Raw genomic sequence first — 26,055 nt, forward strand, 5'->3', positions numbered from 1 at the left:
CATGTGGCTGTCCAATTTTCCCAACACCATTTGTTGAAGAGACTGTCTTTTTTCCATTGGACATTCTTTCCTGCTTTGTCAAAGATGAGTTGACCATAGAGTTGAGGGTCCATTTCTGGGCTCTCTATTCTGTTCCACTGATCTGACATAAACATTCTTGTACATGTTCTTTGATGTATTTAGGTATGCATTTCTGTTGGAATATATGTAGGAGTAGAATTGCTAGATTTGGGGGTATGCATATGTTCAACTTTATTAGATAATGCCAAAGAGTTTTTCAAAGCTTTTTTTTAATTTGCCCTACCAACACTTTATGAGACTTTCAGCTAATCCATCCTTACCATCACTTGGATTTGTCAGTTTTTTAATGAGCCATTTTCCATATGTGTGTAGAGTTATCTCATTGCAGTTTATTGTTCATTTGTTTAATAAACAATGATGTTGAGGATCTTTACGTATGTTTATTGACCATTGGGATACCCAGTTATGTAAAGTGGCAGCTCAAATCTTCTAGAGTTTTCTATTGGCTTGGCTGTTTTTTGTAGGAGTTGTTCATATATTCCAGATATGAAGTTCTTTTTGTTATACCTCCGTCCACTCTGTGGATTTCTTTTTGCCCTTAATGATGTCCTTTCGAGAAGTTCCCAATTTTCAAGAAGTTCCCAAGAAGTTCTATTTTCTTTGTCATTTTTCTATATTGTTATGCTATTTTTTTCCCGTTTAAGAAATATTTTTCTTACCCAAGGTCATGAGGATATTATATTCATCTATGTATTCTTCTAGAAGCTTTATGTTTTACATTTTACATTTAGATCTGTAGTCCACCTGGAATTACCTAGAATTTTTATGGATAGTGTTAGATGGGAGTCTGAATATATATATACACACATTCAATAGACGTTTTATAATTTTTTAAAAAGATCATCTTTCGTTACGGCTCTAAAGTGTCTCCCTTGTCATAAATCAACTATTGTGGGTCTGTTTCAAAAATATATAAAGTAGAGATGTGCCTGGTGGTGCAGTCAGTTAAACGTCCAACTCTTCGTTTTGGCTCAGGTTCTGATCTCAGTTTTGTGAGATGGAGCCCCGGGTAGGGCTCAGTGCTCAGCATGGAGTCTGCTTCTGATTCTCTCTCCCTCTCCCTCTGCCCCTCCTTCTTATGCTCTCTCTCAAAAAAATAAACAAATCTTTTTTAAAAAAGAATATCTAAACTTTACTCTTAGTCTATTTGTCTGCTCTTGTGTAAATACCATTTTGTGTTCATTTTTGTAGTTTTAAAATGTCTATATTTAATGGGGTAAATCTTCCAGTTTTATTCATTTGACTCAAGATTGTTTTTGCTATTCTTGAACCTGCATTTCCATATAGATTTTAGAATTGACCTGCCAATTGACATACACAATTCTCACACACACACACACACAAGCTGCTGGAATTTTGATTGGGATTACACTGAATCTATAGATCAAACTTTGGGAAAATTGATATAATATTAAGATTTCCAATTCATTAATGTAATATATTCCTCCACTTTTTAAGGTCTTTTTACATTTCTCTAAATAATTTTCTAGGTAAAGTTCTCAAGTCATTTTTTGTTAGATATATTCCTTTATTTTTTGTGTGTTTAGATTTTATTGTAAATAATATTGGGTTTTTTAAAAAAGATTTTATTTATTTACTTGACAGAGAGGGAGAGAGAGAACACGTGCAAGCAGGAGGAGCTGCAGACAGAGGGAGAAGCAGGCTCCCCGCAGAGCAGAGAGCCCGACACAGGGCTTGATCACAGGACCCTGGGATCACGACGGGAGCCAAAGGCCGACACTTAACCAACTGAACTACCCAGTCTCCCCAATGATATTGATTTTTAAATTTCATTTTCTAACTTTTTGTTCCTAGTATATATAAATACAATAGTTTTAAAATATTGACCTTATATCAAAAGATTTATCTCATTAACTCTAAACATGAATTCTTTTGGATTTTTGCAAAGTCATCTAGAATCATGACAATTTTTTTCTTCTTTTTGTTTTATTTTTACCCCTGCCCTCCCCACTACAATCCCCAACTAGATAGGACCTCTAAATATAATTTTGAATAGAAGTCATGGTAGGAGGCATCCTTATCTTATTCCTGAACCCATTTATCATCAACTATTATGTTTGCTATAGGGTTTTTGGTAGATAATCTTTTTTAGATTAAGGAGGTATTTTACTAGTTACCCAAGTTCATTCTAATAAATTCCAGTTTCGTTTACTAAGAGGTTTTTTTTATGAATGGTTGTTGATATTTATCAAATAGTTTTTATGTATCTACTAAGATGATCAAATTTTTTTTTACTTTTATTCTATTGCTGTTGTGAATTACACTGATAGATTTTAAAATATGAAACCTATCTTTTATTCCTGTAATAAACCCAATTTGGTTGGCATATATTATTCTATTTATGTATTGATTGATTCAGTTTACAAATATTTTGTTTAGAATTTTTATACCTATGTTCATGAAAAAGGTTGTCCTATAATTTAACTTTCTTCTTGTCAAATTTTAGTATCAAGCTTATGCTGACTTCATTATGGATGTGATTTATCATTATACATTCTCGGAAAGAGTTTGTGTAAGATTGGTGTTACTTTTTCCTTACATGTTTGAAAACTTCACTAGTGGAGGCATCTAATACTGGCGTATTCTGCTTTTATTTATTTTTTATTAGTTTTTGAAGATTCTATTTATTTTTTAGAGAGAGAGCGAGAACAAGCCAGGGGAGGAGCAGAGGGAGAGGGAGAAGCAGACTCCCCACTGAGCAGGGATCCCAATGTGGGACTTGATCTCAGAACCCCGGGATCATGACCTAAGCCAAAGGCAGATGCTTAACCGACTGAACCATCCAGGCGCCCCTAGGGAAGTCTTTTAAAGATTTAATTTGAAAATAAATATAAAAGTATTCCAATCTTCTATTTCTTTTTGTCCATTTGGTAATTTTTCTCCAGAAAACTGTCTATTTCATTTACATTTTCCCAAATACATCGCCATAACATTTTTCATAATATTATTTTACTGGCTTTTTAATGTCTGTGGTTTCCATATTGATGCTCCCTTTTTCATTTTATTATTGGTTATTTGTGTCTTCTCTTTTTATTCCTTGATAACCTTGTCAAGGTTTCACCCATTTTATTAGATTTTTTAAAAGACTTTATTTACTTATTTATTTATTTTAAGAGGGGGGGGAAGGAGCAGAGGGAGAGGGACAAGCAGACTCTGTGCTGAGTGCTGAGCCCAACAGGGGGCTTGATCCCATGACCCTGAGATCATGACCTGAGCCAAAATCAAGAGTCAGATACTTAACCGACTGAGCCATCCAGGCGCCCCTCATTTTTTTCTAATAACAAGTGTGGCTTTGTCAATCCCTTCTCTCATATGTTTGCTTTCTACTTAACTTCTGTTCTTATTGCTATTCTTGCCTTTTTTTTCCATTTGGTGGAATTTGATTTGCTTTGAGATGGAGACTTAGATTATTGATTTTCAGCCATTATTTTTATCTATATATGCAAATATAAGTATTGATTTCCTTTCAGGCATGAGTTTAGTTGCATCCCATTTATCCTGCTACATTATATGTAGTATTTTCACTAACCTTCTGTTCAAGATATTTTCTAAATTTCCACAGTAACTTTTTCTCTGAACCATGAATTATTTAGAAATCTCTGGTTATTTTCCAAATATATGCAGATTTAAAGTTTTCTTTCTATTATTGACTGTACTTTAATTATACTGTGGGCGCCTGGGTGGCTCAGTTGGTTAAGCGACTGCCTTTGGCTCAGGTCATGATCCTGGAGTCCCGGGATCGAGTCCCACATCGGGCTCCCTGCTCAGTGGGGAGTCTGCTTCTCCCTCTGACCCTCTCCCCTCTCATGCTCTCTCTCTATCTCATTCTCTCTCTCAAATAAATAAATAAAATCTTTAAAAAGAATTACACTGTGGTTAGAGAACACATTCTGTACGATTTCACACTTTTCCAATTTATTGAGAAATGCTTTATGACTAACATATGGTCATTTTTTACAAATGTTCCCTGCGCACTTGAGAATAATGTGTATTCATCAGTTGTTGGGTGCAGTGTTCTAGTAATGTCAATTAGGTAAATATGTTAATTATGTTGTATAAATTTTCTGTACCCTTCTAACTTTTTTGTTCTCTTATTTTATCAGTTACTGAAAAGAGGTCTTAAAATCTTCCAATATCATTGTGAATTTACCTATCACTCCTTTAGTTCTGTAAATTTTTGCTTTATTATTTTGAGATTGTATAATTAGGAGCATTACAATTTAGAATTGTTACATTTTCTTGGTGGAATGAACCTTATGTCAACATAAAGTAACCTTCTTTATTATAAAAATAGTCTAGGTTTTTAGTATACATTGATTTTCGTATAGCTGCACCAGCTCTCCCTTGGTTAATTTTTTTGTGTCATATATCTTTTTAAAAATGTTATTACTTAAAATTTTTCCACATACTTACATTTAATGTATGCCTTTTATAAGCAGCATATATTAGGTTTTGTTTTTGTCCTGTCAGATGATAGTTGTTTTTAATGTAAATGTCTATTAAAGTTTAACATAGACAAAAAATGAATAAATCATAATTGTACAGGTCAATGAATTCCTATAAAGTGAATGCAGCTGTGTAACCAGCACACAGATCAGGAGACAGAACATTACTATCACAACATAGGCACCTTCTAGTCCCTATTCTCCCAAATGTAAACACTATTCTAACAATGTGAATTGGTTTCACATGCTTTTGAACTTTAAACAAATAGAATAACTGAGATTAATTGAGATAATAAAATATTAGGAAAAAAGTAAACTTTTACATGTAATGTATTTACTGATATCTTTGTGTTTCAATCAGCCATCTAACTAAATGTCTTGTATTCATCACACATTTGATAGTTTTTCTCTCTTCTCTTGATTTCTTTTGGGCTAAGTATTATTGTTGTTGTTCCATTTTCAGGCTTTATTAGCTTGTTGTTTATATATTTTAATTAATATCTTCTTGGCATGGGGCCCTGGAAATGACAAAAAATTGAAATATTGATCTACTGAAGTCTAATATAAATTTGCACTTCTGTAACTTCCTAGAAAATATAAAGATGTTTGAGTGCTTTAAATTTTACATTTCTCCTACCTTCTGTGCTTCTGTTGTTCACGTATTTTAATTCTCTATGAACTTTTAATCTAAATATTATTATTATTACTATTAATTTACTTTTACCTACATATTTACCCTTTCTGTTGCTCCTCATTCTTTCCTCCTTTGTGCTCCCATCTGTGACCATTTTCTTCCTGCCTAAAGAATTTAGTATTTCCTTTAAACCTGTGGGCAATAAATTCTCTGTTTTCTGCCTCTAGAAAAAGTCATTTTTGAGTGTTCATTTCTGAAGGTTATTTTCAATGGATATAGAATTTGGGGTTGATAATTTGTTTTAATCACTTTGAGGATACCATTCCATTGCCTTTCTGGATTCCAATATTTCTGCTGGAAAATCAGCTGTCAGTCTTAACATAGACCCTTTGAAAAGTTTCCTCTGGCAATTTTTAAGATTTTCTCTTATCTGTGGTTTTTAGCAGTCCCGAAATTCACAATATTCTTTCCTGGATTTCATGGCATTTCTTGAATCTATGATTTGATAGCTCATGTCTGTTTTGGAAAGTCCTCAAACACTATTTGTGTTGTATTACTTGTGTCTCTAATCCATCTGTGGCCTTTTCACCATACCCAATATGTCTCTTACATTCTTTTCTACATTTTCCATTCTTTTGCCTCTCCACATTTAAGCTGGATAGCTGTATTCAGTTCTAGAATTTACTTTTTAAAAAAGACTCTAGTTGGTTAGTGCAAGGCTCCATTTTGTCATTTAGTTTTTTTTATCATCATTCCTTAAAGTCTGTGTCTGATATGTGGATCATTAGTGGGTTTAAGTTTACCATCTGTTTATTTCTCCTGATTTTTCAGTCAAGCCTTGTTTTCCTATATTCTGGTTATTTTAAAAAATTGAATGCTGCATATTACATATGAAAAATTGTAGATATCACTTGCCCCTCCATAGTTGTTACCTTCTTCTAGAGAGCAAATGCTTTGCTTTCAATGGGCACCTAGGCTATGGGCAGACCATCTCAATCCAAATGGGTTAAGATGATTTAAAACTCCTCACTCTCTTTATGAAGGCTTCAGTCCTCAAAAAGTCTATACTGTTTGCCTGTGTCTAGCTCATTTTATTGCTAGAATGTTGCCCTTTATTGTCCAACTAAACATCTGGGATATTTACTAGATCTCTTCTCCTTGGTGGACTATGAACTCCAATTTTTATTATTTCTCTCATCCTGTGAGTCTGTCAAAAGCTCAGTTCAGTTTATTGGCCTCTCAACTGCTTTTGAGATCAGTATTTCACTGCAGGGGAGACATGGTACCAATTGCCAGATATACCTCCTTCTCTAGGTCTCGATATGCCTCTGACCCATTATGAACATACATATGCACACATAGTTCAGCCTCTTTTGTAGTTGTTGCTGAAGAGAGGAGTATTTCAAATACAACTTAGCCTGTCCTTGTACCAAGTGCAACACCAGATCTCAATAGTTTTTAAACATAAAAAGTTATATTTTATTAGAAATGTACCTCATGGGTGCCTGGGTGGCTCAGTTGGTTAAATGTCTGCCTTGGATCCTGGAGTTCCAGGATCGAGTCCTGCGTCGGGCTTCCTGCTCGGCAGGGCGTCTGCTTCTCCCTCTGTCCCTCACCCAACTCGTGCTCTCTCTCTCTCTCTCTCTTGCTCTCTCTCTCTCTCTCAAATAAATAAAATAAAAGAGAAATGTATCTCATAATGAAAGGAATAGGGATGCTTTCAAAAATCAATTCATATATTCATGGATGAATATGACTGATCTCTAGATCTCTAGAATAAGACAAGTTCAGAATCCACTCTATTCCTATTAAGTCTAAGGCTAAGAGAGTTGTTCACATAAATAAGTAGATGGAAATAGAAGTAGTTTGTTGTACCAATGTCATTTAATTCTTTGAACTGCTTCTTTGAATACAACATTCACATATCATCATAAATTTTTAAATAATGTTTCAGCTGACAACTCAATTAAGTTTTCCCTAAATAATTTAAAAGCAAGCAGAAGAAAATACTGGATTTTTTTTTAAGTTATGTTATTTTATCACTAGATGTATTCACTTCCTCAACACCTACACCAATATTTTGAACTGTCCCTTTGTTTGGTACCTAGAGGCTTTCATATATCAGAGCAGTGCACCTTAGCAAGGTTCTACCTGGCTGAGGGGTATTACTTTCTTATGTAGCGTAGGGAAAGGGCATGTTTTCAGTCAAGACAATATGTGCAATGCGCATGAAACTTTAGGATCTTAGAATTGATTTCTTTAAAAGTAATTTTGCTCTTGTAAATTCCTGGGAACCCAGTTTGAAGACCCTGAACTAGGGAACCAAGCAGCAGTAGCTCTACTCTATGGGAACTGTAATGTTCAAGAAAGCAGCTGGGCATAAAGAATGGGGAGTTCGAGGTGACATATGACTGATAGTTGTATAATTTGTTCTCCTCTAGGTTGTCCCACAACTGAATCTCTATGAGCAAAGAGAGAGAAAGAACCTTCATAGCAGAACAAATGGGGCATTATAATTTGCTCTCTACTGGGGTAATCAGAGATCCAGATGATGGGGTGAAAGGAGCGTATCTCAACCCATCAGAGATGCCCTGAATCCAAGTCCTGCAAACACAGTTAATTTTGATAGAAACTATAAACCTCCCTGTGCCCCTGAGAAGAGATTAAACTAGTATCCAGGTAGACAGAAACTGGACAAGTGCAATCCTTCTGCTCTGTCCATCCAGAATGGTCTCTCTTTGGTGAGATCTCACAAGGCAGACACATTCCCCATACCTCTAATCTTATAACCCAGAAGGAATAAGTGACTCGCAAAGAAAATAGCTAGCAAGAGGTGACAGCCACAATGCAATGGAACATGAGATTAATGAAACTGGTGGTTTGAGAGACAGCAAGACTAATTATTCCTAAGTGAGTTGGTGTAGATACTTCATTTTGTTTTCTTTAGTCTTTATCTGATGGAAATCAGCAGACTGGTGTTGGGGGCTGTTGTGTGGATCCCATGAGATAGTTCTCCAGTCGGGAGTCTACGGGCCCTTTCTGGATTTATCACAGGCCCAATCTTTGAAAGTGGGTGTGTTGCTCAACCTCTGAGTCTGCTGCCTTCAGGCCATTTCCATGGCTTCAGGGAGCATGTGAAATCTGGTCAATGGAGGTCACTGTAGGTCACCTCAACATGAAGGAGGGAAACAGGATTTCTGTATCTCTGCACGGAGACCTGTGGGGAAACAAAGGCAATGGCCTGGATCTCACGGTTTGAAAAATCAACCAGGAACTCTGGAGTTAAGATTTTGGTTTCACAAACACCATGAAGGCATGTTTCGGCTTTACTCCAGCTTGTTTCCTCACTGTTCCCAGGGAACTTTGGAAGGAATTGCCTTGAATTCGGGTTCATTTTTTAGGACCTCATCTTATCTCTGTCTAGAGTCCACTTTCCTGATGGATATTCCGACCGCACACTGGATGAGTATCCTCTCCTACAACCTAATAAAAATACCCTGTGTAGAAAATACAAAGTCAGAGGGACCTTAAAGGACAGAGAGGGTCACCACTAAGCCCACGCTTGATTTCTTTTTGAAAGGCATTTCTTTTTAAAAGCACTTAACTGCCGTCCAACAGAAACTTATTTGAATACACCGATTTTGTCACACCAACACTTGGCTGCCGTGGGCCAAAATGTTGTCAAAATAAATATGAAAATCTCCGATGTCTGTAACGTGAATGATGCTCCCATGGATGTGGCATCCTTGCAAAACTCACAGCCTTCACAGCCCTTCATGAAAGCCTTACACCAAACCCCTTTATTTTACAGAGAAATCAAGGACCTCAGATGGGAGAAGTGAATGTCCCAGGGTCTCCAGGCCAGCTAGTAATCAGCTCTCCCAGCTGGGGTACTTTTCTACTATGCCCACTGCTTTCCTAAGTGATCCTTGCTTCCTGGCATTTCTCTCCAAGGACCACCAAGTTGAGCCCATAAAAAATCACATTTCTCCAACTTCCAAGAGCACAGATCTCGCCTTCCAAGTGCAGCTCAGCTTGCCAAATTTGACACATCTTGTAACAATAACCCCTGTGAGCTGCGCCTTATGTGATATGAGGCAGGTGTACAACTGTTGAATACATGTCTCAAGAGAGCTTATTAAAACAGCTAAGCCAATTAACTCTCTTAGAAACATGGAACCTTTTCCAAGAAAATACATCTGAGGCACAGGAGCTTGTGGGAACAGGTCCTTGGGGGAAGTGTGGCCTTTGATCTCAGAGAGCCTTTCCCCAGGGCTGGCCTGGCCCACAGAGCGAGGAGACCTCTGGTGACAGCTCTCTTCTGAGGTAGGGAGAGGGCAGTGGGTTGGCCTGAGTACAGGATGCCACTGAATACCGGTTTTGTGTGCAGGGGCAGGAAGGAAGCCCAGGAGAAAATGAGATGAGAAACAACTCATCCATGAGAGCAGATTCCAAAAACTCAACTGAAAATGACTCACTGGGCATTAAAGATGACTAATGGGAAACCAAGGTGAGATGGAATGTGTGCCTAACCCAAGCTGAGTCTCTGCATTAGGAAGGCAGTGGTGAAACCACAGCAAGGCATAATGAAGCCAAAGGTGGAGTTTTAATCTCTGCATATGCTAGTTAGCTTTAGATGGGGAAAATCTCTGGCCCAGGGTCAAAGACTGCACTCCTCCCAAGTGGGACCAGGTGAGGAATGCATGACCACCCCTGGATGCCCCCTCATATAAGCTATCAGCAGTGTCTCTGGGTCAGGGGCACCTGCTTCAAGATTATCTAAATCTTATGATTGATTACATGATTACAGGGACATCATGCTTCCCCCAAAGGAAGCCATCTTGACTTCTGCACCGCATGGTTTCCCACAGTCTCTTTCTCTGAGTAGGTGATTTCTTGTCATTTAGATCGCAGCAGACTGGACCTACTTAAGATGCAAGGTGCCGACAAGCCCTTTACAGCTCAGCCCTGTCAGCTAGTTCGCTGGAATTCTAGCACCTATCCAGGGATCCCTCATCCCCGCCAACCCCCAATTCCAAGCTGTGATTGCCAAGTCTTACAAACAACCCTTTCTCTCCATATAACTGGAGGAACCTTGGTCTCCCCAACCTCTGAGGTGGTTCTGAGCCACTACTAGCAACATCTGGGACCAGGACTGAGTGCTTTGTGTGGGCCCTGCAAAGTCACTTCGCTGCAATCCTTAGGCAAACAGCCTGTGACCAGTCCAGTGGCCACACTGCCCAGCACTAGGTTCTCCCTCTGCATGTGGTCCTGTGTATGCTAACCCTGTCTATGGTTTCTGAGACATCAAAAGATAGGCTCTGCCCTTTCTTTCTCTGATGACCCAGTGGTCAACCCCCTCTGTCTACTCCTTTCCTGGAAACACTCTCCTCCTGTTCCTTACTGGCCTTATGACCTGTCCCAGAATTCTCTTAGTGATTTAAAGTAGGGCTTGTATATCACTCTATGATGTTTGCTGCAAATATATATTTGAATTCTTGATGTGACCTTGCAGCTTTATTTTGGGCTGAGAGTAACCTGGATCAGAGGGCTCTCCCTATGTGATTTAAAGTCGGTACAACTGAAGATCCCTTTATAGAATCTGGGGGCAAGAGGTGTATTACGGCAATTAAACATTTACTCTGGTCAGATTTTCTACATGTCTTATCTCATGTCACATGGCAACAAGCCTAAGAGGTACATATGGTCATTCCTGTTGGTTAGATGATGAAACTGGAGCACGGAGAGATTAAGTGACTGTCCCCAGGTCCCACAGCAAGGAAGAAGCTGAATTGGTCTAGAGCCACATTCCGGCTCTTTTCTTTAAATTTCCCTGAGGTTTCCCAAGTGCTTCAGTGAAGTGCTGGAAACACAGCAGGAAGGACAGAGGGGACAGAGCTCCCTGCACACGAAGAGCTCGGGGGGGGGGTGTAAAAGTGCTGCTTCTTTGTCCCAACACAGTGAAATTTCTTTGACGAACAGCTAGCAGCCTGCCGACCCACCTGGGGAAGGCATAGAGGTGGCTAGGTCCCCCCGCCCACTTGGAGGGCTTCGGGACCAGCAAAACCTATGGCACAGACCTAGGAGAAATGGCTGCAGGACTGTCCTCAGCCACCAAAAACTAAGAGTCTAGCATTCTCTCCTGAGGACTGGCTTAATACAGGAGTACCAACTTTGGGCCCCTTTATTCACTTTGCCAGGCCCCCTCCCCCTGAATTCCAGCTGGCTCTGCTCTGGGGAGTTGGGCTGGCAAGCCTGGGGGCGGGCAGTGGATGCCCAGCAGCACAAGACCCTCCCCAGCCTTGGCCGAAGCTCAGGTACCAGGGCAGGGGACCTTGCCTGGGACTTGGAGTCAGACAGCCCCAGTGGCAGCCTAGCTCACTTGCTTCCTGGCTGCATGTTCTCTCTGGAGCTTGCATTTCCTCCACGGCAAAGTGGGGAGACTAGCAGTCATTTCTCACGACTGTTCTGAGAATTTGATAAAGGGATGCGTGTGCAGTGCCCAGTTTACTTTAGATGCTCAATCCACCCTTGTCTGTAGTAAGAAGGGTCCTTGCTGGGGCAGCCAAGCCTGCCCAGATAGCTTGAGGTCAAAGTTCAGTGCCTGGACTAACGCAGAAAGCAAAGGGAGATGTGAGGCCCTGCAGAGCTTCTGAGCCTCCCACACCAGCATCAGCTCTGGGCCAGATGGAGCTCTCGGTGGGAATTAACCTTGACCCCAAACAAGCTCTGGAGCTGGCAGAATGCCCAAATCAGCCCAGAGAGAGGCCGCTGACCTGATCCTGCAGAACAAAACTTTCTTCCTCATTGAGTTCTACCTTGAAGGCTATCATTCCTGTATCAGTCGTTCCTTTAAATTAGCAGGGCACTGGGAGCTGTTAGACTAAAATACTGTCCATCATTAGCCTGAGTTGCAATCTCTTGATGGGGCAAGCTGACAGCAGGGGCGCTGAGGGAATGGAAGGCAGGGGGTACATAGGACGAGTTAGGGCTCAGGGAGCTTTGTGGCTGACATGTGGCTTAGGAGGCCAGATCAGGTGGATGGAGCTCAGCAATGAGCCCTGAGCACCCAGGAGGATGAACGTCCAACACTTCCAAGTCCTAACGATGGCAGGAACAGGAGCCCTGAAAATCCAGTTGCCTTGTTCTGATTTGCAGTAATCCAGAGCCTTGCCCCCAGCAGGTTTGCCTCCTCATTTAGTCTAACAAGTGTTGGGGTAATGTCTGTCTCTCACACTTCCTTTCTTCCTTATTTTCTTTCCCATTTTACCCCTTCCCTTCTGCTTTGGTCCGTTCGGGCTGCTGTAATAAAATACCATTGACTGGGTGGTTTAACCAACAGACATTTATTTCTCACAGTCCTGGGAGATGGGAAGTTCAAGGTGCTACCAGATTTGGTGTCTGGTGAGGCAGCTTTTCCTGGTTTGCAAAGGGTCACCTTCTTACTGTGTGGCAGAGAGAGGGCTCTAGTCTCTTCCTCTTCCTCTAAGGGCAATAATCCCAGCATGGAAGCCCTATTCTCACGACCTCATCTAAACCTAATTGCCTCCCAAAGGCCCCACACCCAAATACCATCACACTGGGTTTTAGGGCTCCAAGATACAAAATTTGGGGGGACACATTTCAGTCCCCAGCAGTGTCTGTATCATTATTTGGAGAGTCAACTGCTGGTCAGGAACACCCGTTTTGGACTTTCAGAATGGCTAAAATTAACAAGTCAGGGAACGACAGATGTTGGCAAGGTTGTGGAGAAAGGGGAACCCTCCTACCCTATTGGTGGGAATGCAAGCTGGTGCAGCCCTTCTGGAAAACAGGATGGAGGTGCCTCAAAAAGTTGAAAATAGAGCTACCCTATGACCCAGCTATTGCACTACTAGGTATTTACCCCAAAGATACAACTGTAGTGATCTGAGGGGGCACATGCACCTCAATGTTTATAGCAGCAATGTCCACAATAGCCAAACTACAGAAAGAGCCCAGATGTCCATCAACAGATGAATGGATAAAGAAGATGTGGTATACACACACACACACACACACACACACACACACTGAAATATTATGCAGCTCTCAAAAAAATGAAATCTTGCCATTTGCAGTGACGTGGAAGGAACTAGAGGGTATTATGCTAAGTGAAAAAAGTCAATCAGAGAAAGACAATTATCGTATGATCTCACTGATATGAGGAATTTGAGAAACAAGACAGAGGATCATAGGGGAAGGGAGGGAAAAAATGAAACAAGACGAAACCGGAGAGGGAGACAAACCATAAGAGACTCTTAATCTCAGGAAACAAACTGAGGGTTGCTGGAGGGGAGGGGGGTGGGAGGGATGGGGTGGCTGGGTGATGGACATTGGGGAGGGTATGTGCTATGGTGAGCGCTGTGAATTGTGTAAGACTGTTGAATCACAGACCTGTACCCCTGAAACAAACAATACATTATATGTTAATTTTAAAAAAGAAAAAAGAAAAGAAAAAAAAAGATTTCTATTGGGTGAAGCCACTGAGACTTTGGGACTTACCTGTTTCTGCAACAGACATTAACTTAATAATATACCCTTCCCCCTAGAACTCAAATCCCTTTACAAAGCATATAAAGATCTGTTATATCTCTTCACTCCCGCCATAGTCCATAGAGCCATTGTAGCTCTGCAAAGATGACATGCCCTAGCTCACTTTGTCTTTGAAAAGACCGCGATCCTTTCTCCTGCCTCAAATGTCCCTACTAGAAATCCGTCCCACATGCTCATCCAATACCCTGTGTCTAGTATAATCACAGCATCAGCCATGGCGGATGGTAACTGCCGACCTCTGGTCTGCTTCCCAACCCGAGGAAATATGCCTTGTTTCTCGTTAGCATGTGTCAACTCTCGATGGCATTCAAAGCAGTCACTAACCAGAAAAAGAGGTGTTGGGTTTTTTTCATCATCTTTTCCTGTTTAACTGAAAATTGTCCTTGTGGGAGAAATCATGCCAAACTTTATTATTTGTATATTTTGTTTTCTTCAAAACCAATTCTAGATGAAGTATAATAATCAATGTTACTACTAAAATCAAGACACTCTTGCAGTAGATAGAAATTAAAGGGTACCCTGTGTTATTAATAATAATTATTAGTTTAAATTAGAAAATGCTAAGGAGATGAAATTCCTACAAAGTTCAGAGCTTGCCAGCGATGCCCCTGATAATAAATCCAGATGCTCTTTGCAGTCCCTGTAATATCCCTCAACAGTGAGCACTGATGATGGCCACTCCCATCTTGAAACCATTTTATTCCTTTGGTTTCTGTAACAAGTGCGTGCCAACAGATTTCCACTGGAGTCACTCTCTCAGTGACACCTTTCCCTCCTCTCTCAGATGAGAGCAAGCCCCTTATTAGACGCCTTTATAAAGGGATATCACTGTTCTTTATTACACATTCCACAACTCTTCTGTTTGTAATCCTGCTTCCCAAGCTACTCTTTCTTTGTTTCCTTTGCAGGCTTACCTCCGTCTGATCATTCATTTCCTCAAGGCTGTGTCTGGGACCCTCTCTTCTTCTCAGGTCTGCTCCTTCCCTAGGTGAGCTTCTGACCCACACAACATCAAGGACCGCTGATGCCACCGCCATGAACCACACCTCCGTACCTCCAGCTCTCTTCTCTGAGCTCCAGACCTGCCCTGTCCACATGTCTCAGAGTCAACTCAGAGCCGATGTTCCTCTGCCCCCAAACCATTCGTCTTCCAGCTTTCCCAGTTTAAGTGAAGATTCGCCACCCACACAGTTCTGTCAGCCGAAACCGGGTGTCATGCCTGTCACTGCTCAATCCCAAATTCAATTCATCACTAGGTCCTGGTGAGTTTAATTCCTAAATATGTCCCCAATGATTCCATTTCTCACCATTTGGGTTACCCTGGTCTAAGCTATTCTTACCTCCTTCCTGGTCCGTACAACAACCTCCTGATTATTCCATCCCCTCGGGGTGTCACATTCCATTCTCCATGTAGCAACCAGAGTGGTCTTGTCAAAATGCAAGCATGACGCTGCCTCCTTTCTCCTTAGAGCCATCCTGTGACTTCTTATTCCTCTCGAGAGAAATAAATTCTCCTGCTCAGCCCACAGAACCTGGCCTGGCCTTGGCTTCTCTCCATCTCATCCACACCACATCTCTCCTCCCTTCTTGAGCCTGCTGCTTCTCCCATCCCTTCCAGACCTTAATACTGCTGTTCGCTCAGCCTGGGTGCTCCTTACCACTGACTCCCCGACTTACCCAAGGTGTTAGCTCTTGTCATCTGATGAAACCAGATCCCTTATTAGATGATGTCATAATGCAATCTACTTTTCATTATTATACTTTTAACAAGTGGATTTCTACATTTATTTGGGCAAGTATAAGCTTATCGTCTACCTCCTCCATGGGATGGTGAGTTCCTGGAGGGAGGGGAGTTGGAGTGAGGAGAGCCTGCATCTGGTTTTGCTCAGAGTTGTCTCCTAAGAGCGGATTTCAGGGCCTGGAGTCACACCCTTTTAAGATGTTTTATGAAGAAATAGATTTGCCATGACTTGTGAAGAATAGAACTTCATCCCTGGGGGCGCCTGGGTGGCTCAGTTGGTTGGGCGACTGCCTTCGGCTCAGGTCATGATCCTGGAGTCCCGGGATCGAGTCCCGCATCGGGCTCCCTGCTCAGCAGGGAGTCTGCTTCTCCCTCTAACCCTCCCTCCTCTCATGTGCTCTCTCTCTCTCAAATAAATAAATAAAATCTTCAAAAAAAAAAAAAAAAGAAGTTCATCCCTGGATTTCTCTTTAAGGCTTTCTAATTACCATCATGGATGCTGCTGAGAAACTGTGAGCTCTTTTGGCCAAGATGCTAGCCTGCGAGAGGAGATTGCATGTGGTTGGGCATCTATGAAAACTTTCTAGCACTGGAGGAATTGCTCCCGCCGGCAGTGATCCAGATAGGCAACACCTCCTCAGTTTCTCTGCAGCAGAGATCATTGATGCTGAGAAGTCCTACAGAATGCTTTTGAAGATCACTTCTTAGAGACACCCTTCAGCTGGAAATGAGAATTCATAATCTTTTTCTTACTGACACAGACAGAAATATCAGGGATGAAGACCTGACCAAAGTTCCTGACAAACAGAGGAAATGACTCAAGGTGAATTCAACCCAAAGAGTCTTAGAGAGTTTTGACCCAAGCCCATTCTAGCCAGACAAGATTAATTACAGGAGCTTGAGTTTCGCTTGGTACTTCCATGATTTTTAACACATGTTTTTATCACATTAAAAAAAATCAAATCAATTATAGATTAGATATATGTGTGTTTCTATGTCAAAGTCCTTTTGCCAATCCTCATCATTGTAGTTTCTTGTATTACCTGAGGACAAAATTATGAGTGTTGTATGCAAGGGTGGGTTTTTCTGCAAAGGGGATCCAAAGTTTTGATGAGTTTCCTAAAGAGGTCCTGATTTACAAGTATAGGAATGAGCAAACTACATACTAGGGCCTCTTTGTGTTCTGAAGTTACATACATCTTAAAGTCTAAGGCTAATTTGGTGATATTATTGGAAAATTTAGTGAAACTCTGGATCCCATGCATTTGCAATGTCAAACATTTGTCTGAAAAAAGAATTTCAGTTTTTATTCAGATATTTGGAGTCCTGTTCATAGAGTCAAAGAACTGAGCCATTCCTAACGTTAATTCACTCATTTGTATAATTGATGCTGGGCCCCTAATCTTCCCTGTGCCTTAGTGTATGCAACCAAATTCAGCCCAGCTGAAGGCTGTCAGGAACCCACCACAGCAGGAAAGGGGAAGAGGCTGTGAACAATCCATAATTTTCCATCAATAGCCAATGCATGTCTCCTGACTTATGCAGATGAAATCACCTTGCTTGGTAGGAGCTCAGTTAGATACTCACCCCTAAAGTCCCCACCCAGCCCACCTCTGGAATGTAGGGAAGGGAAGCAAGGTGGAAATGTGTCCTTCCCTACGAAGAAGGTGCCTTATTTATCTGAACACCTGCACAGGACAGAAAGAGGTCGGTAGAAGAGCCCAGACCCGCACCCAGCGCTCTCCAGGGCCATATGACTGGTGGCTCCCCAGTCCCCCTGAGTATTTGGCTGTAGGGAGTTCACACTGCAAAATGCATGATAAAAGACATAGAACTCAGAGTCTTCAAACATTCCAAGGAGTTTTAACCAGAGACTCCTAAAAAGTTGTTAATCTTTATTCCTTTTTGGGATTTCACAGCAGCCATAAGAACCAACTTAAAACCACTGCCCCTGTGTGCTGTCCAAGGAGCTCAAACTCAGTTTCCACATGGTATCTGCCTTATCCTCCCATTTCCCCTCATTTTTCCTCCTCCTCCACCCTTCTCTGCTTTGGGATGCTCTTACTGTGAAGTGAGTATCGGAGCCTCTTCCCTTCCCCCTCAGTAAAATTTCTTTGATCTCAAACCAGAGGGATGGAATAGGAGATAAAGTTAATGAGCAACACACCCTCAGCCCTTTTCCTTTGCAGAACACTGCTAGGCCCCCACCATACAGTTCCTGGATGATCTCTTTGGGCTTCCCAAAGGAATATATGATCTAGGGCTGGGGATCATTTCCCATGGTACGCTTCTCCCTGCACAGCTCAATGGCATCATTGGGTGGGATAATAAAGGGTCTGTTTACAATATTAAATTTCTCAAGACTTGAGGTGGGCTATTTGGGACTCTTCACCACTGACGAATTTTTCTGTCTGCTGCTTTGTCTACCTGACAGGAAAAACTTGAACTACTGCCATCTCTAAATTGCACTTCTAAATATTAACTTCACAGTGAGACTCAAAGTGTCATAACACAGCTCACTGGAGCAATGAAGATTTTCCAGGCCTCATCCAGAGGTCTGTACAATGTCCTGTGGGAAGTGGAGAAGGAAGAGGAGGATTTGAGAAGAAAAATAAAATCAAGTCATGTTTAGAAGAAACGCCACTGTACTTCACTTAATCTTGTAGCGACAAATGAACGCTCACTGGGCTGTTAGCTGTGTGGAGGGGCTGGAGGGGACCAAGGTGGAGGGAGAAAGGATAGCAGTGACCATTCATCCCTCAGCTGGCAGCCAGTAAAAATGAAGGGTGCAAGAGCACTCCTGCCTGGGCCAGGGGGCAGGGGCTTCAGAGACACTTAGCTCTTGGAGAGCCTTTACTTGGGTATCCAGCCTAGAAGGTCCTAGAAGGACTGGACAGTGTCTGAGAAGAGACTATTCATCCGATTTCTATCAAGACTTCAACACGGCCAGATCTTGAGCTCATCTTCATTTAGGTCACTGAGGAAATCCTAGGAGATTTTCTTTTCAGCTTCTTTCCTCCCAATAGTTAACACCCTAAACTGATTATAAGGCATATTTGTCACATTAGCTGTTAATGTTATAACACACATTAGCTGTTAAACTGTGAATCAAAAGAAGCGATTGGAACTTTCTTGCCCTTAAGGAGCTGTTTTGGAGGAGAACATGATATTTTACATGCAAATTAGCTTTGAGATTTTTTTTTTTTTAGATACTCAGAGATGTGTAACTTCAAGTTGTTTATTATCCTGAAGGAGCCAGATCCTCCAGGAGGAGATACAGAATGATGCTCTGTAATGCTGCAGAGAGAGGTCTAAAATAGGGCAGCTGTCTCCCTTCAGGACCACTCCCTACCTTCATGCACATTGGCATCCACTGCTATCTGAAAGGCCACTGGCAGGAGATCATGTGTAGAGGAGGCAGCACGTGGGGAGCTGGGGAGAGATGATGGGGGATATGTGCTCTTCAGAGCATGAAAAACTCAAGTTCCAAGACAGAGGAAGTTAAATTAACCAGCTACCATAGAAGATGGCCCTTACAGCGCTGGGGTAACAGGCATCTTGATGGTCCTTAGACTTGTCTAAGGTGGTCCCTAAGGCAGCATGCCCAATCTGTTCCTTCTCCTAGGCCCTGGCATGTGGGCCTTGTATTTGTTCATAATGATTTCTGAGAATGACCTCAAAGTGCATCTTTTGGCTTGAGACCTCATCACACTGGGCTGAACCATGAGCCTGGCTCCTCCAGCAAGTCTGATTAGCTTGGCTGGTGCACAGGCTTCTTTTCTTAATCTCATGTCCAACTCTGGAAAGTTGAGTCTCCATTTAAGGTAATGAAGTCCCCTTAAATCCTTCCCTTGCTTGAAAGCTTCTTCTCATGTCAGCCGAGGTAGCTTCTATGGACCGAATCCCAGATCTTCTGAAGAAACTCCAGTGCTCTCCCTGAAATTCTATCTGCCAGCAGAGCCAGCCTGTGTCTAATTGTTCTTAAGCCCAGTTTCTAATTTATGCAGACTGCTCTGGCCTTCATGGGCTCACCTATGGATGCTAGTCTCTGCTCTGTGGCAGTTTTCCGGGCCCTTAACCCAGCATGGCTGTGGGTCCGTTTTCCACGGTCTCCATCTGTCTGTGTTCCATGCTCTTCCAAGAGTTGGCACAGCCTTGAGTGCCCTCAGCAGCTCTCACGTGACCACTCCAACCACTCCTGCTGAAAGCCCACGCCCTCAGTGTGGGCCATCTGTGATTCAGCCTCGGCTTACTCATCCTTCTCTCTGTTCTTCCCGACCCCCACCTACCACCGTCCCCCACAACCCACCGTGCTCTCACAGTTTTATCAGGCTGCTGCTGCCCTCCAACAGAGGCCAGTGAAGTCCCCCAGCGGCCTCTCCCCATTACTCCCTTCATTTCTTCCAGGCCTCCCCTGACATCTTCTTCCATCGTGGCACTCAGCAGTATTACACCATTAAGAATTCGGAAAAAAGTGTCTACAGCCATGTACATCGGGAAGTCAAATTACCCACTTACCTAAAGAATGAATCCCAATGGGAACCAATGGGAAGACAACTGTAAGTTGATTATATTGTTATCACTGAATCCTCTCATCCTTGGTGCAAGATTTTTGACTGCCAAGAGGAAAGTATTCTGAAGACTTCTCACAGCAGCCAGGGTAGTTTGCATGACTTACCTCATTGCAGTAAGTAAAGTAATTTAGTTTCTCATTGGTCTATGATGTACAGGAGGAATATTAATACAAAGAGACCTCATTTAATGCAGTACCAAAAAGTTGTAAGTGCTTTAAATCGTCTTTTCAACATTACAGGGGAGCTCAAAATCTATAGAAACAGTGTGCCAAATTCTTTTGTAAAGCAGAGAAGCAACACATCATTTATCTCTTTTGGACATCCAAAATTTTGCTCATGAAAAAAGCATGATCTACTACAGCAACATTGCTGAACCAAGGAAATCAGGAAATTGCATTGTGTCTGGCCTGATGTTAGAGAGCTCAAAACAAAAGTTTAAAAATTATGCCCATAAGACATATTTCTTGTAAAGACCCTATTTTCCAAACTCTGGCTTGGTCTTCGAACATGACAACCACATCATTTGTCTTCAGAGACTCCACAGTGTTTGAGATTTGGAAGGCTGGAGGGACCTGGATGTCAACACACTCACCTGGCCAGTAGTACATGTAGACCTTCCTTTTGGCCTTGGTCAGAGTGACCCACAGAGGTTCCGATCCATTCCACCAGAGAGGCATCAGGCTGTCTTTGTTGACACCAATGTCAAATGACTTGTTGGTGGTGGGGTCCCACATGTAGTTCCCAATCATCTGATGGACCTCACAGTGGCGGCCTACGTTAATGAGAACACAAGGCCGTCGGTTTATTGTTCTGGTCTTTTTATACTTCATCGTTTTATAAAAGCCATTTTCTCTTGTTTATAAAAGCCATTCATGCACAGTTAGGAAGTACAGAACAGCACAAAGACTTACTTTTTATTTTTTTTTAAATCATAGATGTTTCTCCTCTCTTAGATTTTACCACAAAGACAATCAAATGAGAAGTCTAATAATTGATTGAGGATGGGGTCATTTTGTGTGAAGGTAATTTGCCAACCTATTTTAAGTTATACTGAGGATGTGCGCAAAATTTGACCCATTATTGATGGCTCGAAATCTAAATGTGAATCAATATGGAAATTGTAGTTCCCCATGGGGCTTGGATTAGATCTTCACCCCAGAGCACCCCTTGGAAACCTCCTCCCACAAAGTCAGGAAACCAGATGCTATGGAGTTTATTCCCTTGTTTTCCTGAATAAGAGGAGTTATGGCTTCAGCGCAGAACAATGATAGAATCTACGACATTTGGAACAGAATGGTGAGAAATAGATTCAACTTTGAAAAACAAAGCAAGAAAACAGCCCTCCAAATGGAGTGTTACATAGAAATGAGGATTGCTTCTGTTGGGCACAGCTTAGTCCCAGAAGAGAAGCCAGAAGTGAAAGACGCAAGCGCTTGGACTCTTTTGAAACGTTAGGCTTAAATTATTTATTTTGGAGCAATCTGCTACATCTTTAAAGTAAAAATAACACAAACATTGGCAAGTGCATCAAAAATTGCTGCAATTTTCGTGAGCGTCATTTGGCATCAGGATGAAACATGCTTCACTGAGCTCACTAACTATGCTTAATCAAAGTGGCTTTTTTGTTTGTTTGCTGTTGTTCTTTCTTCTTGAGCACCTCTACCCAACCCCAACACACACAACAAGTTTATTTTTAAACAAAAACAAAGAGAAACCATAAAAATACATTTTTGAAAATTTGGAGAACCAAAATATTATAAAGGAAAAACCTTTTATTTCATCACAGAAACCCAGGCCTTCTACAAATCATGCAAGCCCAGGGATCCAAACAAAATGGTTTTTACCCAAGGATGCAGTTAGTTTTTTGACCCTAACCAAAGCTTTCACATGTGGACTGATAAAATTAAAAAATAAAATAGAATAAAAACTTTGAGCAATTTCTCCAATGGTTAAGGAATTTAATTATATTTATTCCTTCAACTAGCATGTATTCGGTGCTTCTATGGGCTCTACATGGTAATAGGCATAGATATTCAAAATAAATAAATGTGGTCCCCATCCTCAAGTGCCTTGTAATGTAATTCGCAGCAGAGGTTCTTCTACATAAAAGAGACAGGCTTCCTTGGGCCGGGACTAAGAAGGGGACCAGGTTGCCACCTTAACTTGAGACTTGTAAGGATTCTCACCCACTTTTTTAAGGATAATTTCCAGTATGTTCTAATTCCTTAAAAGTAGGGGCATATTTCTTATTGGTTGACTATGGTTTTTTTTTTTTTAGCATATCAAAGTTTAACCCTTTTTTAGCATATCAAAGTTTAACACCTTTAATCAAGGTGAACCCTTTCTTGAGTAAAATTTCTTACCTGTTTTCTTTACTCAAAATACTGCATCTTGTACCTAAAACGTTTTTTATTAGCCTACTAATGTTCACCTTTTTCACAAGACAAGATAATCATCGTGATATTCGTTGGGAAATGTGTCCTTTTCAGTCTGTAGATGTTCTCTAAAGTCCTCCTAAGGACAGAGGAATCTCATCTGAAGCTGGTGTCACAGACACTGGGCAAGGGTGCAAAACTGGAAAGGGGTGTGGAAAGCATTACCAAAGTCAGTAAAGCAAGAAGTTTCTAGATGAATCACAGGAAAGGGCTGGAAGGGCTGGGATAATGGGGAGAGATACCAAATGGGAGGGGTGTAGGAATCTCTGTTTTTATTTGAAACTGTTTTGACTATTGAAGAAGAAATGCCTGAAACCCAAATCTAAGCAGGGACCTCATATGATTCAGTTTCCACCAAGTGCTACTTTCAAAGAAGGATGAAGCAACTGAAAATAATTTTTAAAGTACTTATAAATTGTATATCTCAGAAATCCCACAATATCATTTGATAAAATGTTTTTCTTCTTTTCAACACTCATACTCAACCGTCTAGACCCTTAAGGGTGCAAACTCTCCACCCTCTTTTGTTCTCTAGCTAAAAATTTATAAGGAGACTCCTGTGAACTGTAGGGCTGTCTTATGACTGGATTGTGGGAGGCGTGTTTGTGAGAGAGAGACAGAGACAGAGAGAGAGAGAGAGAACATTCTTCCAGAGAATTTCTGCTAAATTAAATTCTCCATCTCTTACACATTTTTTTTTTTGAAATATCTATTGGGCCTCACTGAGGAGAGACAGGATCTATGTGTGCAGTTAACACACAGTTCTGGCATATTTTAAAATTTCAAATAATGAAATCTTGTTTCCTGTGGTTATCTGAGTCCCTTAGCTTTTTTCATGATGGATCTTCTCTCCTCCTCCTTATGTAAGACGTAGCATTAGCCTTGATACTCCCTTTACACACTAATCAAATCCGTGGTGCCCACTGACTCAAGTGAGCTCTGATAACTTTAATTATGACTTTTTTTAGGGAAGGTCTTTAAGACAAGGACCCCAAGGGTGGCTTTGGTTTCTGCTCCCATCTAGCACACCGATTGGTCTAGGCTGGCCCAGAGTGGCTCATCCATTCTAAAGGAATCTCAGACGTAAGGAGATCAACACTTCTCCAAAGGCTAGAAGTGATATTCTGGAACAGAGAAGTTCCTGCTCACTTCCTGTGAGTGAATGGTACCTAAAGAAGGTCCTGGGACCAGTAGTTCTCTCTTTGTGAGCTCTAGGGTTTCCAAGTGTAGACTGGAGCTCTTTCAACAAAGCTAACCTCAGACCCCTGTTTAGAAAGTAGGTTTTATTCTTTTGGTGGATTAGGGCCTTGAGTTAAAATGGGAGGGTGTATTCTTCAAAGGCTTAATCATAGATGCTGTGCTAGTCCCCAGGGGCATTCCTTTGTTCTGGGAAGCATTGCCTTTCATGGGAGCCAGCAGGAGGATGTATGTTCCCCATCTCATATCTGCTCTGAGTCTTCTCTCCCAGATGAGCTGATTTCTTTCCATGAATATATTAAGGCTGGCAGTCTGTGCTTATAACAGTTTGAGTCCGCTCTTACTCACGCTGGTTTCCTTACCTACCCTGTCTCTCTCTTGCTCTTTCATTTTTATTGCCTGGGCAAATGCTGTGGCTGTAAAAACAGAACAGAACAAAACACAATGTACTGGCTTCTGCAGCCCACAAGCTCTCATCTCCATATTTCTGCCTGACCCATATCTATTTTTATACATCTGCAACTCTTCTTGATTTTCCTCTGGTTTGGGCTTTCCAAACAGAGCTTTGTTCTAAGTTTGATTGTTTGGACCCTTTCCTCAAGACTTCAACAGGAACTTTCCCGACACAGACACAAACCACAAATCTCAGGTGGTTTTCAGGTGTGGTGTAAGGGTCTATTTCTGTTCAACCCCTCCTCCAAATGACAGCCAGTGGGGCTTTAAAACTTGTTCCAGAAGGTGTAGTACTCACTCTGAAAATGGGGACAGCTCCTGGTACAAAAATTTCCAAACACAGTTGAATGTTTTTCTCTTTTTTCCTCCCATAGAGTTTATAAACTTGTTAACACAAAATGTGGCAATCAACCTGATACTTGGAAGGACTTGTGGACTTTTTTTTAAAGTGAGTTTCAGAGGTAGAATTTAGTGATTCATCAGTTGCATAGAACACCCAACGCTCAGTCCAAGAGCCCACTATGGAACTTGTGGACTTTTGAAGCCCATCCATAGATGCCTAAGTTTAAGAGCTGCTGCACTGGACTGGGAGCTGCTGCACTGGACTGGGAGCTGCTAGTGTCTACTCAGGCCAGTGGCAAGAGGGGCTACTGCCTGCCTTTCTCAGAGGATGCTCATGGAATAGTTTCCACACCTAGAACTACTGTATGAAAGGATCAGGAAAAGAAACCTTCATTCTTTATTCCCCAAAGTCTTTGTCAAGTGTGTTCTGATATAATGACCATCACCAGAAGTTTCTTAGCAAATACCCATAATCTTCTGCATCTGCTATATGTTTCCAAACATTTCAGAAATGGTTGGCTTTCACAGCAAATGAGATGACTTCAGATCTGTCCATTTTATCTACAACTGATGGACATCTGTAAGTTTGCTGCTACTTAGTGTTCGATTGGTCTTAATTTTTTCTCATTATTTTCAAACAATAAATGTTAATTCCTTTTATAGTTCCTATTTCATTTATTCTTTTTTGTTTTTCATTTACTCAACGTGTATTTATCAAATGTCTACATGCCAGGCATTTAAAGATCACAAGCTATGATCCCTGTCTTTGAAGTGCTTATAGCTTGGTAGGGGCAACATTGTAGTATAATGGTTAAGGGTGCAGGTCTTGGAGGCAGACAGCATAGATGTAAATCCAAGCTCTACTATTTATTATCTGCATGACCTTGGACAAGTAGCTTAGACTCTCTGAAGCATTAATTTTCTCATCAGAGTAATGAGGATGGTAATAATTATTGTGATATATACATATAGATATGCAGTTCTCCCTTTGCATTGTACTGTAGGACCATAAAAATGACCATGCACAAAAATAAAGAGAAATAAAACCAAGTATATCACTAAAGAAAGTCAACAAACCCTGAGAGAAGAGAGGAAGAGAAGAAAGGAACAGAGAAGAACTACAGAAACAACCATAAAACAAGATGGTAATAAGTACATACCTGTCAATAATTACTTTGAATGTAAATGTACTAAATGTTCCAATCAAAAGACATGGGGTGACAAAATGGATAAAAAAGCAAAACCCCCTCCCAGAGCCCCCTCCCCCGGGCGGCCCCCCCCCGCGGGCCCCCCCCCCCCCCCCCCCCCCCAGCCCACCCCCCCCAGGGCCCCCCCCCCCACAAAGCATGAATCTCTTCCGATTCCTGGGAGACCTCTCCCACCTCCTAGCTATCGTCTTGCTACTGCTCAAAATCTGGAAGTCGGGCGCCTGGGTGGCTCAGTTGGTTAAGCGACTGCCTTCGGCTCAGGTCATGATCCTGGAGTCCCAGGATCGAGTCCCGCATCGGGCTCCCTGCTCGGCAGGGAGTCTGCTTCTCCCTCTGACCCTCTTCCCTCA

At 41.6% G+C, this 26,055-nt stretch overlaps 1 protein-coding gene across 3 annotated transcripts in view; it reads right to left on the minus strand.

Moving 5' to 3' along the window:
- The window catches only part of ENPP6 (ectonucleotide pyrophosphatase/phosphodiesterase 6), a 116,835-nt gene that overhangs the window by 45,672 nt on the left and 45,108 nt on the right, over positions 1 to 26,055 (minus strand). For all 3 annotated transcript variants that reach the window (XM_073902299.1, XM_025886230.2, XM_073902298.1), the window contains one exon: positions 20,663 to 20,842. In XM_073902299.1, the coding sequence (XP_073758400.1) occupies positions 20,663 to 20,842 (180 nt within the window). The remainder of the gene's footprint in view (positions 1 to 20,662; positions 20,843 to 26,055) is intronic.

Source organism: Callorhinus ursinus, unplaced genomic scaffold, assembly GCF_003265705.2.
Source record: "Callorhinus ursinus isolate GAN/ISIS: 27379988/994484 unplaced genomic scaffold, GSC_fseal_2.0 scaffold17, whole genome shotgun sequence".
NCBI classification, from domain to species: Eukaryota; Metazoa; Chordata; class Mammalia; order Carnivora; family Otariidae; genus Callorhinus; species Callorhinus ursinus.